Genomic DNA, 22,087 nt, shown 5'->3' on the forward strand with positions numbered 1-22,087 from the left:
TGAGTTTCCCAATATTTTCAGTACCCTAAGTCCATTGAAAACACTCTACTGCCAACAAAGGAGAACCTCACTCTGCAAGCACAAACAATGGCTACCCTTCTGACACAGTCTCACCAACCAGAACCAGTAAAATAAAACAAACTCTCTCATGGCTCTTCTCTCCAACATCCTGGTCTGTCACTTGGCACTGCCCAATCCTACCATTGTGCAGCCAATTACACATATTAATTCATTGGGCATTTATTTGTAATTACTTTTCTAAGACTCTTTATTCTTTTCACTACTTCAATAAATATTTGAGGCTACCAAAGCATTTCCTCAAATGGTCAATTTTTAAATTTCTGAAAAAAATTAGAAACCATCAAAATTAAATTGTAAATTATTAAGAGCACAAACTACATAGGCAGGCTACTGTTTGGTAAATTAAAAATAAACAAATATTTGTTTTAATTAAATTGTATCGGGCTTTAGGAATGTAGACTCTGCATCTTTTGAGGAAGTAGTGAGAGAAAATTTAACTTTTTTCCTCAACCAATGCAACTGCAGACAACTCAACTGAATTCTCTAACTCTACATTTAATAAAATACAATTTTACGATCAAGCTAACATCCATGAGCCTATAACTCACATTTTAATATCTTTAATAAGTAATCTAAGAATCATTTAATTAAAAAGTGTCAAGGGAGTGGATATAGAAAAAAGACAAACTATGAGGTTTTAATGCATTCACGAACAAGTAAACTCTCAACATTTATGTACTAAGGTGACAGAATAAAATTAATGTCATAAACATTACTAATCATCACAGTGAGTACATTAAAATTTAGGTGAATTTAATTTCTGGAACATTTTATAATAAATTACATTTTGCACTTAAAATGAATAAATAAAAATAAAAATCTTACCTACAAAATGTCAAGGTATAATAGCAAGTAAAGGAACTGGACTGGGGAGAAATCAAGACAATTCCGTCTAGCCACTGACTCGATGCACTACAGCCTAGCTCAGGGTTGTTGTGGACAAACACGTGCCCACAGTCCCAGGAGGAGGAGAGCAGTTCAGAGTATAGACTTTAAAGTGATTGGAAAAGAACTGACATTCTGCTTTGTAATCTCGGACAAGTGAGGCAAGATTTAGCTTAGTTCCCTATCTATAAATGAGAACAATAATGCCAAGTTAATAAGATTATTGTGGAATTAAATTTTAAAATGGAAGTAGAGAATGTGTCACAGAATCACATGCACAGTAATTAATCAATAATGTTAATTATCTTTGTTGTACAGGATTTGTTGTTTCAATACTTGAAAGCACAATTACCGCTCAGTGATGGAACAATGATGCTCTAAAATGTCCCACTTTTAGATTACTGCTAATAATGCAAGGAAAATATTTTAGTACTAACATTAAAATGAACTAGAATTATTTCAATTGAGGAATTAAACTAGTTTCACAAAAAATACTCCACTTTTTTCACTGCAGCATAAAAAAACAACAGGATGAAACATTCTCCTGTGCTAGGGCCAGAGACCCCTGGGTTCTCAATGTTTCATGATATGTAAAAATATTGTACCTTAAAAACCTAAGAGCTCTGTACTATCTAGGGCTGCAGATTAGACTGGGAAAACTAAAGGGATTGGAATTCCAAAGTCTAGAGCTAACACGGATGATTTCAGGAACCCACTTTCCTTCTAGAAAATATCCAGAGCAATCTAGAAACATCATGGAAACTCTAAAATATATAAAGTTTAAAGATCTCCTAGACGATCTTAGGCTGTCCTAAAAAAAAAAAATGGTAAAAGAAACTGCCCTGAACAGCTGAATAAAGAGGAATTCCTGTATCTCCTTTAATGTAAATCTGATTTAAACCTCAGGGGGTCTTAGAGGCCCTCAGAACTTCCCCATGGTGCCAAATAGCTCTCTGCAGATGGCACACAACTCCCACTGGCATTAGACCCTTCCTCCGGAGGAAAACAGGGCTGTTAAGATTTCCCAACTCTGGAGAAAGACTGATGGTGAGAAGTAAGAGTATAAATAATGTTGTATTTGAGAAACACTTCAGAGGAAGGGAGGTGTAATGCAAAGCAAAAACAAATGGAAAGACCTTTGTGAAATTCAACTGAAATTTGGACACCAAGTAGTCCATCACCAGGTAGAAATTGTATTATTTCTCTAAAATATACAATTAACTGAGCAGCACTGGGGATGGATTATAGAAAGACCTTAGTGATTAGTCACAAAAAGGAAAAACATAAACAATTTTCACATTAAATTTTTCATCTGAATATAAAATTTACCCAAAAAAGTAAAGTATGATCTTTATACTACAAAAGTCTTCACTGAAATAAGTCCATATGACAGATATTTATATGTTAAATCAACTACAAAAGAGACTTACCTCCCTTTTTTTAGCTTCATTTGTGCTATACTTTGGAAAGAGGTAGGAAAAGATATTTCCACAGCAACAGGCAACATGTACCAGGGGACCTTCTTTTCCTAAACTCAAACCTGATGCCACAGCCAGTACTAATGTAATGGTTTTAATCATTAAAGTCCATTTTCCCAAGTAACCTCTGATGATGAATCCACTCAAAATAGTTTTAATCTGGAAAAGAAAAATCAAGGAATCTTAATCTCCTTTAAAAAACCCCACAAGAACTTAACTAAACTTGTTCTCTTGTTTTACTCAGAAAACCACTTTGCAAATTTTGGTGGATTATGAATTAAGTCACAATTATTTTTTTCAAAGGTTTCAATTAATATGCTATATATAATAACTTCATATCACATTCTAACACTCTTCCCAAGCAAGGACAGAAGACAACCTTATCTCACAACATAACTAAAATAACAGGCCACGTTAAAAGAAGCACAGACCTTCCAAGGACTGCAATTACATAACCAGACTAAGGTGAAACTGAGTATGTGTTGTAGGAATATAATACAGTTACATTTCAGACTTTCTGTTACAGACTTTCTGTAACAGACATATATCTTCTCATAATTCTGTCATTCTGGGTAACTTTTACCTACATGTCAAGAAGGATGAGTGACAACTGCTAAATACTGCATGACACTGCTACTTATTGAAGACATTCTTTAATAGACTTTAAAAGGTCCTACTATTTAATTTTTATAAGAAATGCATGATAAAAAGCTGATAAATTATTTAAAACAGAAAAAAGGGGAAAGAATGAGTCAACATCATGTTCAATCCTTATAGTCTCCTTTACTGTTGATAAACAATAAACCCACTATTTGTGCCACTGACTCCCCATGATCAAATGTTCATTTTACAGTATAAAATAGTTATAAATATTATCTTCTAAATTCAAAAATTAACTATATAATTAAAATATGGTTATATACAGAGAAGGAATATATTTAAACAGATTCATAAGCAAAGCATCAACTGACCCATCAAATAACTTTAGGCCACAAGATATTTTTTAGGGTTCTTGGGGTTTAAATAAGTCTTCTGATATTTGTTTAGCCAAGTAATAAATTAGTGGTGAGAAAAAAATCAACCTCCACAGTAAATGATGAAATAAATGACTATAGAGAGGAATTTCTTTCAATGATGCTTACAATTAGCTTACATTTTTTAAGTTTTCTTTTTCATATTACAAACAAACCATTTCCCCAGAAAAACTACTTTTTCCCCTAAAGGAAAAAAGATAAGCATCGTAACAGTTACTGAATGTTTAATGATACTAAATACTGCATGGCTTACCTCTGGGATTCCAGAGCCACAAGCATATGGAGCAAATACCTTTACCAGGGAAACCGCAAGAAAGGCAAAACTCAAGGCCCAGAAGATGTACATTATGTAGTTCATGATGTAAGAACCAGGACCCTAAAAAGCAAATAGTTCAATAGTATGAATTTAATTTACAGTGTACCTCAAATGCAAGCTCTTGCCTCATTAAGAAACTTGAGTAAAACTTGTAAAGGCTCCTGGTTTATTTCCCCAATAATAAAAGGTTTATATAAACAAAACATTTAAGTAGAATCCAAAAACATATTTGTATACATCCCAAGAAGCCTTAATCTATAATATTTAATGTTTTTCCCGATCCCTAAAATCCTGTCCAAAATCTCAGCTATACTTCAATCTCTAAAATTCAGCTATAATAAAATTTTAAAAACATATCCATATATGATCATGTAACATTATATAATATTCTAACTCCTAAAATGTTCATTACAGAGCATCAAATGTAGTAAAATAACAATTTCAATACTGCAATGCCATGAAGAAAAATCTATGGATTTCTCCATGGTACCTCCAGTTAGAAGGCTTATTTAACTAAATTTTTTGATAATTCATATGTACCAAATAATCATGATATAATATGTTAAGCAGTTTTAACAATCTGACTTGATTAACAACTTTTTGCGGTTATACAAATCTTGCTGCACTTCTTTTCTACAACAGGAAATATATTTCACGTCATAGTCTGGGAGACTCATGTGTGACTGCATAATTAATAAAAGTTTTTTGAAACAATACTTATATTTTACTTGCTGCAAAGTATTCTCATTTTCCATTCTATCCTATCGCATTTCTTTTTTTTCTTTAATACAGGTTACAATCATCAATTATTACCTCATCATGAGAAAAAGCACAACTCACCTCTGCTTGACCAATGATTAATTCTGCCCACGTTTTCCACTGTGGACATTTATCCCTCTCCTCAAATGTTGTCTCACTAGATCCCCAGCAGCACTGCTCATGGTTGTACCACAACGCATTAAGGCAAATGCCCTCCTTTAGGTCGGTCATCCAATCAGCAGCAATGTCTATTAATCCCGCCAATGCCCCTACAAAAGCGTGTTGGAGATGGTAAAAAATTAAGTCATTTTGGGAGAGTTAAGAACTATCAAGTCAAAAGGGCCAAGGAAAACAGAGGACTCCCTACAAATAGTCACATAGGATATATCATGTGAACTTAAGATTTTCAAATCTTAGTTATCAGTTTTTATTCTCTTTTTAAAAACTATAAGTACCTATTCTTTAAAACTAGCTACACTGTTCAAATTAATTGTAATTTTAAACAGAGGTGTTTAAAAGATACTAAAACATCTTTAAAAGACAGCTACCTGGCAAGAGGTTCACAAATCTGGTTACTGAAGTCAGTTTTTACTAGTATGTTTCAATCCAAAACTTAATTAATAGACTTACAAATGATCTCAATCTCATTAAAATTTAATGTCCATTAGAAATAATTAGTGAAACTCCTAGCATTAATGAATTACTTTGATAATTTCATTTTTTCTTAGATAACAGAAGGTCGAATATATCATGATCACTTACTGACAAAATACAAAAAAAATGCATAAATTTATGGTCAAAACCTAGGTCCTTCTCATCAGATAAAAAGATCAATGAGTCACATATACAGTGGCCAAAAAAATTCTTGTGCATGTCATTTAGCGGTACCAGCAGTTCCCTCTCTCCTCCACACAATTTTTAATTTTTTCTCATGTTCTTCTGGACAGAACCTTCCATGGGAAGCTGAAAGTCATTAAAACAGTCCTTAATGTTTCCTTTCAGATCTTCAATGCTATTCTTAAAATTTCACATGTTGTGACTTTGGAGTTACTCTAGCACGGTGGTTAAAAGCATAGGCTCTTGAATTAAACTACCTGGATTTAAAATCTTTGCTTGGCCACTTACTAGCTACAATATATGACCTTTTAGTCAAGTCAATTAAGCTCTCTGTGCTTCAGTCCCCTCATCTGCAAAATGGTGATAATAATAACACATATACCAACGATTTTCAACCAGTGTGCCATGAAAAGCTTTAAAACATGCAACAGGTTTAGTCAGGGTCACTGACCTCTTTTCCCTTGGACTGTCAAATAAAAATATGACAAGAGCCAACATAACAACAGGAGTCCAGCGTGAATGAATCAAAAATATATCTACTATTTTGTTAGATGAGCAAAAAACATATGTTTAGGCATGCTGCAAAATTTTAGTAACTAGTTTATATATGACATGAGATGAAAAAGGTTGAAAATCGCTGATGTATAGCATCAGGTTCCCCTGAGGTTTACACACATAAAGCTTTTAGAGCAGTCCATGACACAAAGGAAGTACTCACTAAATATCACCTCTTTATTATGAAATTAACATTAAATGATACTTTATTCATCACCTGGTCCAAACCACATACTTCATAAATACAGAAATTGAGCCCGGAAAAATGAAGAAAAAAAATTGATAGAGCCAAGACTTGACTCAGAAGCCTCCTACCTTCTAGTCTTATATTTAAGTTTCTGAAGGAAAGAAATGAACAAAAAATGCTTTTAAAAATCCAAGAGTCCCTGAAAAAAATTGTGGAGAGGAGAGAGAACTATTTTTATTCTGTTACTCATAAGAGGATTGCATTAAAAACTTCTTTACCTGATGCCAATCCTGTCAGTGTTACGACCAGCCATCCTGACCATGCGTCATATAAACTTTTTGTCATTTCCCATGCTGATTCTTTCTTTTTGCTGTTGATCTGAAATTAGAAATGTTTACGCTTATTATTCAAACTAAAAATAGAAGCTGTGATTATACTCTAACCATTTTTCTCAGTTATTATACATAGCACAGTCATTTCTGCACTAAATAATAGGAAAGGTGGGTTTGGGACAGAACCAGTATCAGCTGCTATACCTGTAAACCAGATGACAAACGTTTACTCAGAGACATGTATTTTAACAAGAATACCTCAGAATTTGAGACCAAGGAGTCTACAAACCACATAAAGTCTGGCCCAGACTGGTCTAAATTATATCAAATTTAGCTTGTACATGTCTTTTATATTAACAGAAATAAGGCATTATAGCTTGAAATGTCTATCGTTCCCTAGATTCTCTGCTCCTAGGAGTTAAGTGGATTATTATATTCTTTAAAAGGTAAGGTCAGTTTATAATAGTGCCCAAAAATGTAGTATAGAATAGTCATATGAATAAAGTGGCTGTAAAATAAATTTACAGCCTTGGCTGGTGTGGCTCAGTGGATTGAGTGCCAGCCTGTGAACCAAAGGGTTGCTAGTTCGATTCCTAGTCAGGGCACATGCCTGTGTTGCAGGCCAGGTCCCCAGCAAGGGGGGCATGAGAGGCAACCACTCATTGATGTTTCTCTCCCTCTCTTTTTCCCTCCCTCCCTTTCTCTAAAAATAAATAAATAAATTTACAAATACATTTGTAGGTCTATAAGTATACAGGAATGAAGAGCTCCAATCCCATGGGTGGGGTTCAGAGGCTCTTTCGTCACTGTGCAAGGCAGAAATGTTCTCGACTGAGTCTAGTGGAGGAGGTGAGATTAGCAGGACGTCAACAGGTTTGATTTCCAGGTCTCACTCTATTAAGACATAAGAAGCCAAGTCTTCCCTCTCCTAGTAAGAATGCACTTCTGAACCTAAAACCCTAACTTTTTCTGTTTGACTAGGATTGCTGTTTCTGAAAGCCATGATTCTACTCAGATGGGGAATCTAATGAACAAAATGAACAAACAAAATTGAGATAGACCCACAGATGGAGAGCAGGCTGGCAGCTGTGTGGGGAAGAGGTTGGAGGCTGGGGGTGGGTAAAGGGACAGAGTAAAAAGAAAAAAAGAGAGAAAACTCATGGGCAGGGACAACTGCTGGGGGGAGGAGGGGTTGGAGGAGGTAGAAGAGGGTAAAGGGGGTATAAATGGTGATGGACTAAGACCGGACTTGGGGTGGTGAACACACAATACAGTGTACAGATGATGTGCTGCAGAACTGTGCACTTGAAACGTGTTCAGTTTTGTTCACCAGTGCCACCTCAATTAGTTCAATAAAAAAGAAAAAAGGCCGTATCCTAGAAACTTCAGTACTACTAGCTACTATGAGCATACAGGTAACGTTGGCTAAGAAAAAACGGGGAGGGAGCAATATTCTCTGCCTAGGACTTCAGGCCTCAAGTGCCCCACGGGAGGGCTGCAGCTGGGAGTGGATGGTCTGGTCTACTTCAAACATCTGGTCTACTTTCAGCCCCAAGATCCCATTCAAAAGACCTAGTAAGTTCTAAGTTAAATGACACAATTTTACTCCTTCTATTTTACCAATCATAGATATTAACCATTCTTTAGAATTGAAGGTGGATAATTTTTCAAAAATAATCTTTAAACCCATGCTGCCTTTTCTCAAAAATAACTGGAATGTTTAATAAAATACAGTATTAAGTAAAAACCTGGAAATCATTTAAATGTTCATCAATATGTTATTAACTAAATTGCAGTACATCTACGAAATAAAAATTTCTGCAGCCATTAAAAGAAAATACAATAGATGCAGTGTCACGCAGAGGGAAAAGCAGAGTGGATAAAAGTGTGTATAGTATGCTACAGTATATACAAGAAAAATAAGTATATAAATATACATGCTTGTATTTAAAAAAATAAAAAGATAAACCATAAACATTTAAATGTAAACCATTACTTAGAAGAGGAAGAAGGCAATAGATCGAAAGGAACAGGGGTTTTAAAACAAAGTCATAGTATGTACAACCCTAGTGGGATCAACACTAAAGACAAAAAGTATCATAAAAAAAAAAAAGAAAACACTAAAACTCTTCAGTAAGCGTATTGCTGGCAATGGTGTCGGTAACATTCTTAAACTGTTGTATATGTATTGTGAAGCAAATCAAATGACTATGTATGTGATGTTGAGATTTACAGCATGGATGAAAGGTGATAGAGATTTAAGAACTAGAGGTTAAGTAAAAGCCCTACAGTATTGGATTTAAATGAGAAGGCTGCTGTAAACTTAAGAGGCAATCAATGACCAATTCAGAAGCAGTAAGTATCTCTAGTGCCCAGACTGTCTCTAAACCATTTTTCTTCAAAGGAACCAGAGCTCCTTGGAGTAATGGCTGACTCCAGATTTGGGGTAGAGAATGTGTAAGATGAGCTAAAGATCATCCTGTTTTTCCAGAATACATCAAAGTCTCCTAAGGATGTGTCAAAGGATACATGCACCAACCAAAAGAAGCTCCCACTTGTCAAAATGAAATAACATAGACATCAATAAGCATAATAATTATGATGATTAAGACACATCAAATATGTTTAAATTTACGAGTGCATGAACATACAGAAACAAAAATCAAGCAAGCAAACAAAAACCTCATCAACTTTGGGGATGCTTGGGAACCATATAATTTCTAACTTTTTCCTTTTCTCTACAATTTAACTTATGGACATCCAAATAATTGGTATGAGGAAGATTCTCTTTACAGAAATATTCAGGGTAATAAAGGAGGAATGACAATTAGATTACAACCATTTTACAAAACACTGAAGTAGTAGTACATCTAAAATGACATAATAATGTTGAATTGCTTCAAATAATGTGGTGCAGGAGGACTACAACTATAATAAAGGTTTAGGAGGAAAAAAGAATTAGGTAGGTATATGCACTGACTTTTTTTTTAATTTAATGTTGTAAGAACAGTAGAACATCTATGTGTAAAATTTCCCACCTTTAAAAAATTTTGTTAATATATATATGAGCATAGAAAACATTTGACTTATCTAAAAAGAGATGATTGATATGATTAGCTAGGACACTTAATATTCCATAAAGTGTTACATTATGTGAAATGTTTTTAAGGACTGTGGACTACTTTATAATCAGAAAAATGGGGGGGGGGTGCTGTGGTTTCAGTTTCAATTTTCTCTATAATTTTATGGGCATGGTGTCTTACAGATACAGATACACTGCCTCACTTTAAAACACATTTAAACCCCAACCTGAATATGTTATTTCTAAGTACAAATGTTATTTACCTAACAGTGACAAAAGATACAGGATTTATAGTGTGTCTGATGTAGGTTCATTAAATTAGAATAGTGGTTCTCATAGTGTGGGACGCAGACACCCTGAGACCTTCCCTAGTGGTTTTCAAGGTCAAAATTATTTTCATAATAATACTAAAGCATGATGTGCCTTTTGCATTGTGTTGACATTTTCACAGACAATGCAAAAGCAGTAACAAAACTGCTGGCTCCTCAGCACAAATGAAGGCAGTGGCATTTAAATGCTAGTGGTCATCATATTCTTCACTGCCACATAACCCAGTAAAAAAATAAATCCCATTTTCACTTAAGAATGTCTTTGATGAAGCTGTAAAACTATTGTTCTTCAATCACTGAGTCTTTTTAATATTATATGTGATGACATAAGTGTTCTGTCCCAAGAAACGGCATCTGTGTGATTTGAGTTGCAAATAAACTGAACACTCATATGGAACACCATTTTTACTTGAAAGACACTAAACTATGGTTTTTCAGACTTACGAATTTCACAGGGATTTTCTCAAACATTAAGCCAAGTAAGCCTGTCCTTTCAAGAAAAATAAATGGGTATTTGTTTCCAATGATAGAATTTGAGCTTTCAAGTAAAAATTAGAATTTTGGAAAACCTGTACCCCAATACTGTAAGGATGACAGATTCCCAATACTTAAAAACTAACCTGAAGAGATGAATACTGAAATTAACAACAAATGTGGGGTTTTTTTAATATTAAGTAACAAAAAGTGTCAATACTTAAAAGAACTGCGTAATCCAGTGAATCAACATATCTCAAATGATCAATCATTGCATGATGTTAAAATCATCTATTTAAAGTTCAAGGTGAACCAGTGGATTTTAATGTAACAGAAGACAAAGTTCATTGATACAGTTTCAGATTACACGCAGCAACTAACCTTTAAGAAAATACCATTTGTCACTTTGGTGCAGTATCAAAGAAGAATATCAACAATGATCTAAACGGTTATTAAAATACCCTAGCTTGTCCAATTGTGAGGTTGGCTTTTCTTCATCCACTTTAATTAAAACATTTCAAAAATGACTGAATGCAAAAGAAAATATGAGAAACCAGCAGTCTTTATTAAACCAGACAACAATAAGATTTATAAAAATGTAACACAATGTCACTAAGTATTTCTTTTATTTTGTAAAATAGTTATTTTTCATAAACAAGTGTTTTTATGTAAACATGAAATGGGTTTGTTTTTACTTTTAAATGAATTTCTTTTAAAATTTCTCAATTTTTATATTTAATATAGTAATATCAATTAATGTAACCACATATACTAAAGCTCCTTAGGCATCCTCAATAATTATTTATAGTTTAGAAAGGACCAGAGACAAAAAAAGTTTGAGAATCACTGAATTAGAACACTGATTTCACATATTATGTCTTATTTCCAGTTACACCCTGTTTTCTGTTCCCTGAAAAAAACAAATATTGACTGGTGAATCTCAGAAGCAGTACTACTTATAAACAATATAATTCCAATTCCATGTTTAAAATCTATGTATACATTAATATTAAAAGTTATAACTAATAAGTACAAACAGTTATTTTCATTTACAAGTAAACTTATAAACGCAGACCCCAAAGTTACAAAGGACTTTCTGGAATCTGAAATTTTACTGTCAAAGAGATTTTTTTCTCTCTCATTTTTAAAATAATTTATTTTTGGATTATACCAATAAGTCACAATCAATACAAGACCCACAAATTGTATTTTTTAATAAAAAGTACCACTTTTTTGAATAGTGATTACCACTCAATATTAATTTGAGAAATATATCAGAATTTAAACACTGAAAAAGGAGGAAAAAAAGAAAATAAACAAATATAAACCAAAAAAAGAAACAAAAGAGCAAAACCCCATAAAACTATCTCCCAGTAAGTTTCTTCTTTTTGAATGAGGATTATGTAAGACGTTTCCTCTTTTGCATAGCTGCTGGGCTGACCAAAGCCAAAAATCATGCAGACTTCCAAATCTTGAACTTGGCTTAATCTTTCCCTCAAATCATATGTGGTGTTTTCCCTTTCTTCCCTTTCTATTTTATCTTACTACATACTTTTTTGTTTTTATTTTAACACTACCTCAAATCCTTTCTGGAAAGATATGTGGTATAAGTAAACTAAAAAAAAAGCTTAAATGTACTTTAATGCATAATACATATTTTGGCTGTCTGAGATCACTAGCATAAATATATTACTAAATGATCTAATTATGAAATATATTTTTTAAAAATCAATGAAAATACTTACCCGTCTATGCCTTTCTCTGTCTTTACATTTCTCTCGCACCCAATCAATAGTATGGAAATCATCATATGTACCAACACCTGGAATTGGTTCATCCAAAAGATCCAGTAGGTGTGTAGAACTGTTAATGCTGCCTCCATTTGTCATTGTGTAATGAGTTCCTACAAAGTAAAAGAGGAACAATGATTATGTTTTATGAGAAACCATGATGAATTATGTGACCTTCTAAGAAATTTATTAATAATAGTATCACTAGAAATAATACTTTATTGTAATTACAATAAAGTAGAGAAAATGAAAATTATCCAAAATCTGGAAATCAGGCAAAGTGATTATGGCATGTCCTTTCAAACTCGTACTAGAGTATCAAAAATAAGTCTGCCTCATAGATTCTAGTCCTAGACAGCTAAGTAATTTTGGACAGGTCATTGTTAAATGTTAAAAACCTTCATGAAATATGCTACACCTTACAAGAAAAGAAGTATTTGACATTTTTCTAAAGCCCTAAAAACTTAGAAAAGCTGGTACATAATTTCAAATAGGTGGTTTTGGCATAAGTGATTACAAATTACATTTTCAAATTATGCAGCATAATACAGATTTTATGCCAAAAATAATTAAGAAGTGTCATTTTAATGGAAATGTAACTAACTGATATAGAATATAAAGAGTGGCACTAATGTTTAAATAAATATTATAAAAATAAAACACAAGAAACCTGCTTATTTTATTCTATGACTTTAAGATTTGCAGTCTGATGGTTTAAAATTACTCATTCACATTTATTTACAGATAAAACTATCATAAATATTAGGTCACTCTACAAACTATCATCTGGCAAATTTAGAATCTGAACTTTCTCCAATCACTATAAATGCTCCCTAGATTAAAGCAAGAGATTATCATACATCAATTGGAGGGTGAAGGGGAAGGGTGAATTGCAATAAAAGCAACTCTAAAAACTAATTTTGTTACTGATAAGATAGAAGTCAAATAAACTATACTGCAGGTTTCTTGATAATTCAAAGAAGCAGTGGAAACTAGCATTAATATAGAAAGAGTTAATATTTTAAAAAATACAAATAATATAAATACTGAATATTGTACTAATAAACTTAAATGTCTATTTACTTCTATCAGATAAAACAGGGTACCCTCTTATCTCCCTATTCAATACATTTGAATGTTTGCCTTGGAAAGTTGTAAAACTTCTAAAAGGAGAATAGTATATTGATTTCAGTGTTTTCGCAGAAGTACTCCAGGAATAAATAATTTATCGTTCTTGACTGAGGGTTTAAAGGCCCAATCCCTGCAATGACCCACATTCACTCACATAAAAATACTCTCTAAACCTTACACTTAAAGTGTCAAGTACACCAGCTCTTTCTTCCTCCCCCATCCTAATGTTATTCAGCAATTTCACTTTGTAAAAACTAAAATGCTGCAAATTTTCTTAAGAGAAAGCAACTGGAGAATAAATATAGTAAGAGTAGTATACTATCTTGACCAAATTGAGAATTAATCTCTGACTCTACTTTCCATGTAATATAACCGGTGATTTACAAAATTATTTTTGGATGAAGTGTCAAAAGCTTCTATGGACTTCTGGTATGATGACATCACTTGTGACCAAACATACATTAACTGAATCTTACAAGGAAAAACAAGATAAACCTAAACTGGAGGCAATTCCACAAAATAAGTGACTTGCATTCTTCAAAAATGTCAAAGTCATGAAAGACAAAGTTTGACTGAGGAACTGTTTCAGGTGGAAGGAGACTTCTGGATTATCGGATGTGAGACCAGGAAAAAAATGTTTTGTTTTGTTTTTTATATTAGAGAATACAGTGAGACAACTGGCAAATTTGAAAATAGCCTGTAGCTTGGATAATAGTGCTGATCAATGCCAATTTTCTGATTTTGAAAATTGCACTGAGGCTGTGTGTAAGGGAGTATCTTTTCATAAGAAAATACACACTGAAGTATTTAGGAGTAAAAGTGCATTATGTCCGCATCTTATTCTTACATGCTTCCAAAACAACAACATGTGCATATATGTATATATTCTATTTACACAGATAATAGCATATATAAAAACGAGAGATAGAAATAACAAATGTTAACATTTCAGGAATCTGGTAAAAGGAAGATTATTTTTCAACATTTATCAGTCTGAAATTATAAGAAAATATTTTTTAAGTATATTATGAAAAAATGTTCTAAAAATGTACACTGTGATGTCGGGAGCCGACCAACAGCTGACCTTTGACACAGTTGGGTCGGGTGAGACACATCTGCACAGCAGAGGTGACTGTGGTCAGATCTCCTGTCTATCTCCTCCTGTATGCCTGTCCCTGCTAGCAATAGTTGGTGGGATTTTTAGATACCTGTGTGTTATAACAAAAAATCTCCATGATGCCTCTGATTCTGCGTGAAATGACTTGCTGACCACAGAATGGAGACCCCTAGCAACCCTAATGTTGCCTGTTTCCCTCACCTGAGAAGTTAAGGACAAAATTAAACTATGGTCAGACCAACTATCAGAATGCTGAAGGAAGTTGTTGCTAGGAATGTTTCTTAGGGAGTCACCACCTGAAAGCTTAAGATTTATTAGAGCCATTACCTCTCTCTCCCATACCCTGGACAGGAGTGTATAGAAATAAGGAGTTCTAGTTGAGAATAATAATCTCAATACATGGAAACAAACACAAATTGAGAAACAAACACAAAACATGCCCTCCCCCAAGGTGTATAAATCAAAAAACCTAGGTAAAAAAAGTTACCTGAGACAAATTTAACCCTCAATGGATAATAGTTGATTTCTATATACATACAAATCACCCCTTGCACCCTTTTAATTTAGACCAATTCCTGGAATCTTAATAGATACCTAGTTATTAACTGGCACCTGAAAGTTTGTGCCCATATAGCTTCGTTGGCTATCTGATTAATGACCCTCTTGGTCAAAATAACCTTTGTTTAATATTGTTGATCTGTGGGACCTCCTGTACTTTTCGGTTATTTCTTTGTTTAACATGATTGACCTGTAAAGCCTTCTGTGTTTTTAGAAATTATTTCTATGGTCACCGTTTCTGTTTTAATAATCACAGTATGCACTGAATGTTGTATAACCTCACCTGTAAACATAAAGATTGATCTTTCTCAGTGAATCAGTTGGGCCCAAAAAGCCTGGCTGTTCTCTGGCACCCCAACAGGTGTCTCACTTCAGTCTCTTCGCCTTAGCCGTGCATCCTTCGGGGACCCTGAGACCCCGCAGAGGCTGGACCCTGGCACTATGATATGTTTTGCAAACTTCAAACTTTCCCCAGTATGTACCCTTATCTGGTTAGAGTTTAAGAGAAAAGGACTACTGATCTTATTACTCTTTTATGCAAAAAATAAAAAAGCAAAATTTCTATACCACTTAATGTGCATCCAAGACAATGTTATCAGACCCAATGTTTGCACCAATGTACATAAATAGGAAATGAGGCATGTATTCCTCCAATAGACTTTAGAACTAGGAAGTAGAAAAGTAGAGACTATCAATCTCATTTTTATAAGGTAGCAAAAGGTATAGCACCATCATAAACTTCTATATCAGCCATGTGTCTTACTTTCAGTGACTTTCAAATAATTACTCTGTAGAAACTACTCTAACATCTAAACTATGTACAATCGAAGTCCTGATTGAATGTATGATTTTGATTTAACAGTTGGCCCCAGCACTCAATTCAGTTCTTTCACAGCTTGTCCCATAAGCCTCAGCCCTTTCCCTTACATTTTATTAACTTCCCATGGTAGCAGCAGGAAACAATGGCCAGGCCTTAACTAATGGTCACAAGTTACTGCTTTTCTTAAGCTGAAGTTAACATCATGCCCTAAGTTATATTTCAGTTCCTAAGTGAAATGACCCCTGGCTGCGTCCCCGTGAAACCAGACCGAGGGACCCCGAAGCTCACCTCAAGACCTGAAATCACAATTTACTTCCCTTATTTCACTCTAGACTATTTGCCCAAACCCCTCATTCTCGATGGCACGGTTTTTGCTCCATAAAGTAAACCATCTGGGACTTGGATATTTTGGAACATGAGCTCATCTATTCTCCAGCCTGACACCAATCCTAATAAACTAACTATTTTCTCCCCTGAAAACTCCTGCCTGTACATTTCTTTCAGTCTGTGTGTGCTGGCAAATGAACTCTCTTCCAGCTCAGTAACACACATGTGCAGTAATTCTAAACATGTCAATACCAGAAATAAAGGACTCAACACTTTTTAAACCAGAGGATCCTGTGGATCAATGTACTATGTTTTGTAGCCTTTATGTTATGTCCTTTGGAATTTGTAAGGCTGCCACTGCCCATGTTAAGGTGGAAATCAGCCAGAGCACTTCGTGTCCCCAACAGACTGCTTAAAGGTCAGTGTGTCTGCTCATGCCTATTTACTTCCACCTGACATGGCGATGAGGTTTGAAACTGTGTAGTATAGAGGGAGATGCTGATTGATCTTGGTTTTGAGGGAGCCCACAGAAACCGATTTCCCCTCTAAATTATTTCTAAAAGAGGTTTGGGTGCTTCTTATGGCTGTTGCTATCAAATTGGCTCAGACAGTAAACAAGACAAATTTTGTTATAAATATATAAACTTTTTGCTGAGATAGAGCTGATTAGAATATTTCTTGGACTCTGATAAATATAATTAAATGGAATCTCCAGGAGGAGGAAGGCAGACATTTCAATCTGGCTTTAACCTTTCTCCTTTTGCTGTTTCTTGTTCACTTTACTGGGTTATTGACAACTGAAAGGTATCATACTGAATGTGATGTCAGTAAGCATTTTTAAATCTAAAATCTATTATTGCAAAAGAATTGCTAAGTAAAATTTAAGAATCAGCTGGCCATTAGAAAAATATTCAGACCTATGTTAGTTTATGTGTGACACTTCATGTACTTTCTCTTACAGTGTGTTCTGCCAAACATGGAAATCTGAGCAGTACAAAAGAGAACAGGAAAGGTTTTCTACCCTACTCTAAACTGGGTAGGGAACATTCACTTCTAACGGGAGCACAGGAATACCTACCTATACATCCCACAGGAAGAGTAATTTTAAAGGTTTTATGTTTCCTAACCTATCATTTCTTTGTGTACAGTTTACTGCAACTTAGATTTGTATAAAGTTTAACTTACATGTATTAAAACGAGATCAATAAAAATAAATTATATCTGTGTTAATAAAATGTTTATAAGCGACAGTACAAGTTAACCAATTTCAGCTTCAACTTTGTCTTATGCACAAATGAAACAAATAACCTGTAGGTTACCCCACAAGCACAAATTAAAGTTCTCTCAAGTATAAAATACAATTCCCTCTCTTCCCTAAAATAATATTTCAAGAATTGATTAATTAGGAAATTATAACATGGCTTTCCTACAGCAGATACTGGGGAGGAGCTCTAGAAGGCCAAAAGGTTTATGAAATGAAGTAAAAGTGGCGAGGCTACACTTCCCTGATTACACCTTTCTTTGTCCTCAATAAAATCTCTTCTTATACTGGAATTTTATTACCACAAGATGACATAATCTGCCCAGGACTTCCCATTTCTCAAAGCACATGCAGCTCTCGTTCATTTATCTACGAAGGCAGTAGTAGAGACATACTGGAACACTTTTTGGAACTATAATCAATGTTCCTCACCCACCAGTACTTCCTTGGCCTCTCCACCCACCTTCCCCTACAGTGCAGGGAGACAGCCACTGCCACAGTAACAGAAATACATAGCAGATCCTAGAGAACAAGATTCAGTAATGTGGCTCCTGAGTTTCAAATTTAGACTTTTGAAACCCATATAAAAAATACAATCTTAAAAGTCAATACCTCTGAGTTGCAAGTGATGGGCTTCTGAGTTTTAAAAGGCTTTATGTAAAAAGGCTTATTAGAGTTTGCACATGGATTAGTGTCCTGGATTGAAAAACAAACTGATGAAAAACCAATTCTACATAGCTACATAAGGTTTGCTGGAGAAGCATGAAGAGGGAATTGGATAAACAAGAGTTATAACAGACTGGCAACTGGTTTTAGCCTTTATCATTTTCTATAAACCAAAAATATAGATGAGGTTATACTGGCTACACTTATTTATAAGCTTTTCATTACTTAGCATAGTTTCATTACTAGGCATACTTTCTAAAGCCATCTCAAATCATTAAATACATATGCACATCACTTTCAATGTACTTCAGATTATTACATTTAAATGTTGTGACATACCGTATTTTAAACTTCTTGGTTAGTCTGCTTTACAGACAGTATGTGGAATGAACATATGTGTAGTATACTTACTTAGTCATCCTCTTTTTCAATTAATTTTTAAAATTTTAACCTTTTTTTTTGTTCTTGCTTTTTTATCCCCAACCCCATACTCACATATTCAATATTAATAACCAGGTATATCTCCAAACTTCAAATAAACACATTAACCAGTAACTGTCCTCAGATTAGGGTTATTATTTGTGTAATGGACCCCTGTTTCTGCCAACTGGTAACTGTTTCCGTTCTTCCTGTAACAGAATCCAATTACTTTTAGGAAATGTCTATTCCTCTATTGTATGCAATCCTGGTGAGGGCCCCAGTCACGGTATCCTCCCTTCCCCAGCTAAGAAAAAGGCACTTGATCCAAGTTAAACTAATCAAACTCTATCTCCTAGAAATGTAAAACCTTGAGCAGAATGATACAAAGACAGAAGGAGTCTCTTAATTTTAACAACTGAATTTCAAAAAGATATAGGATAGCTCCTGTTACCCGATTCCCCAGGTCAAGGATTGTAGGAAAGTGCAATCTGAAAATAGTAGTTCCCAAATTTAACACAAGAAAAAAAATTTTTTTAAATTTTCTAGAGGTCTGAATACCAGATAGCTGTCAGCGACTATCCTCTACTACTTGGCTGAAAAACAGCAACAAAAAAGACTGGAGAAAAGATCTTTTCAGTGTCCTAGTAAGGAAATTCCATGACCTTAATGCGTTTTGAGGTCAAATTCCAGTCTGCCACCTATTAACTACATGATCCAGCACAAGTTACTTACTAACCCTTTTAGGTACCTGGGTTTTCTCACCCACTTTAGGAATACGGTATGTGGACTGGAAATAAATCCTGTGTGTGTGTACACGTGCGTGCGTGAGTGTATCTGACGAACAGCAAGAAGCAACAAACACAAGCGATTGTTTCTGCTCAAATATTCTGGCATTTAAAACTTCATCAGGCTGCATTATATTACTTGTAAGGTATTAATCTTTACCATAATACTGACAATATTACAAAGAGGAGGGGGAAATCTTACAGATTTGACTAATGAGTTCTACTACGACTGTATATTGAGCAAAAATCCTGGAGATTTCTAATAGATAATGTAATTCATTATACCTGACATGGACACAGAAACAAATTTCCAAAAAGTGTAGTCAATGACCAGCCTTTCCATATCTGAACATTATATAAATCAAATTATCACTAACATTTCATACTTCAAGTATCACCAACACTAAAATGCCTCAGCAAACAGGAAAAATTATTCAATTAAGTGAGCTGTGACTGGCATGTAGCTTTCTTGCAAAAATAACTTTGTTGATAAAAATGTATGCCTTGTTTACTTTTTCCCCAAAGAACTTGATAAAATTCAAGCATACCTATATAAACACAAATTCATTATATACTAATATTGTAATATGAACAAAAAGTTTTTATATTATCTGTAGGAAAATTTAAATTATTATTATTTAAAGTAATATTTTCACCAATGGGAAAAGAACAATCTTAAAGAAAAGATGCTGGGACAACTGGCTATCCACACGCAAAAGAATGAAGCCGGACCCCTACCTCACACCACACAAGAAAATTAACTAAAAATGTATCATAGACCAAAATGTAAGGGCTAAAATTATAAAACTCCTATTAGAAAACATAGGAGTAAATCCTTGTGACTTTGGATTAGGCAATGGTTTTGCAGATAAAACACCATACACAACTAACAAAAGAAAAAAAAACAGATAAACTAGACTAAATAAACTAGAATTTAAATAATCTTTCCTACCTAGAGGCCAGATATTGTTACTATCTAATGTCAAATAATAATAACAATAAACCAACTAACATTTACTGAGGACTTACTGTGTGCCAGGCATTGTTCTTAGCACTTTACATGTATTAGCTCATTTAATCCTCACAACACCCCCATGAAATAGGATTCACTATCTTATTTTATAAATTAGAAAAATAAGGCACAGAGTTAAGAAATATGCCCAGAGTTACAAGGCTATTAAGTAGTGGAACAGGGCTTCAAACCCAAGCAGTTTGATTCCAAAGGCATTTCTCACCGCTGTGTAATACTGCCTAAAAAATAATTTCATGGTTTGTTTTCTTGTGTATTTTAAGATATGTGGACACTCCTCTCCAAGTTAGGTGGTGCCTTCTCCCCAAACTTGTGAACATGTATTTAGCTCTCAGACAATTAATACAATACTACCCATCACCACCATCATGCCTTTCTGCCTTTGGTTCCAAACCACTTGTCCTACAGTATTTAAAATACTGCAATGAAAAAAATATTGCAATGTAGTCACGGCACTACTTCATTACCAGCACTCATGTCCCTACGCTTTAGCAGACAGTAACACACCTTATTCTCATCCTCAGATTGTTTCAGACTCATCTTAGGACACAAGAAGCCTACCTTTACCCGAGAAAGAGTTAACTGCCTTCCTGGGTGTATACTTAAGAAACTGGTTTTCAAACTTGTTTGACTGGCCCACTGCAATAAACATTTCTCGATGACACAGTATACAGATATACCTAAGTAAAACCAAAGTTTAGTATACTTACTATTTAGCATATGCTTTAATACTTTCATTTTTTACTTTCTTTCTTTTTTATAATTGATCATGACCCAACTGATTTCATAAACAACATTTTAAAGCCTGATATTTGAGAAAGACTGAACTACAGAATACAACATTAATGAAATTATCTGCTTTCCCATAAAAAAAAAACCAACCCTTTATATTCCCACCCACTAGCCCTTAATATCTATTTGGTGAACTGGTATCTATTAATATGTTTGCTATAAAATAGTACTTAACAGGTACACCTTAAGCTGAGCATATTAGTAAAGTCACACATCTTCAACAGCCTATGTCTTTTTTTTCCAAAGGGAAATATCCAAATAATAATTTTACATGAAAAAGTAGGTATATATTTATTTTCTTAGAACATTACTTACTACCTCTGGGTAATCTCAAAAGATGTGAGGGCAGTGACTGTTATCATTTAAGCTCATAATACAGATTACTGTCCTACCACACATGCATAACACACATTCGATTTTGTTAAATTATGGAGACGGCAAACAGAAATCCAAAACTTGACATATCCCCTAACCCAGTTTCTTTTGTATATTAAGAGCAGGAAGTCTAGTCCCCAATGTATTCCCTCTCTCTGTGACCTCACTGATAAGAAATGGTCATCCTGGTGAGAAAGGGGAAAGTAAATGTTGTAAATTGATAAAAGAAGTTCCAGAATGTCAGCAGACTCCCAAATGAAAAATTAAAAGGGAATGGCAAGCACCATGCCTAGGACTTGTTGGTGGTCAATTAAATGTCTGCTGGATAAATGAATAGGATAAATAAAACACATGCTCTTTAAATCTGTTCTGCCATCCAGTCTTATTTAACTGCCATCTATTTAAATTGCAAAGACTTGGAAATTAAAAACAAATCCCACAGACACTGAGCAAGGATACAAAACCAGTCAGTAGCAATGCTGAACACATTACCCAATTCACTGTTTTCTTCTCTGATCTATTACCACTCCAAGATACAAAGGCACATCCTTAGGTAGAGATAATAAAATGGATATTAAAACATCTATATGTTCCAAGTTCATTTATTATCTATGCATATGATTTATATATTACATGAATAAAAAATTATGAAATTCGTTCTCTTAA

The 22,087-nt window shown here is 34.2% G+C and overlaps 1 protein-coding gene across 5 annotated transcripts in view; it reads right to left on the reverse strand.

Annotated features, from left to right (window-relative positions):
• Positions 1-22,087, reverse strand: part of CLCN3 (chloride voltage-gated channel 3) — a 69,881-nt gene that overhangs the window by 20,189 nt on the left and 27,605 nt on the right. For all 5 annotated transcript variants that reach the window (XM_045830885.1, XM_045830888.1, XM_045830884.1 and 2 more), the window contains 5 exons: positions 12,095-12,252; positions 6,411-6,510; positions 4,635-4,822; positions 3,732-3,854; positions 2,397-2,603 (listed from right to left, as the gene is read on the reverse strand). In XM_045830885.1, the coding sequence (XP_045686841.1) occupies positions 2,397-2,603; positions 3,732-3,854; positions 4,635-4,822; positions 6,411-6,510; positions 12,095-12,252 (776 nt within the window). The remainder of the gene's footprint in view (positions 1-2,396; positions 2,604-3,731; positions 3,855-4,634; positions 4,823-6,410; positions 6,511-12,094; positions 12,253-22,087) is intronic.

The sequence above is a fragment of the Phyllostomus hastatus genome, unplaced genomic scaffold, assembly GCF_019186645.2.
Source record: "Phyllostomus hastatus isolate PE091 unplaced genomic scaffold, TTU_PhHast_1.1 phas_contig_159, whole genome shotgun sequence".
Lineage (NCBI taxonomy): Eukaryota > Metazoa > Chordata > Mammalia > Chiroptera > Phyllostomidae > Phyllostomus > Phyllostomus hastatus.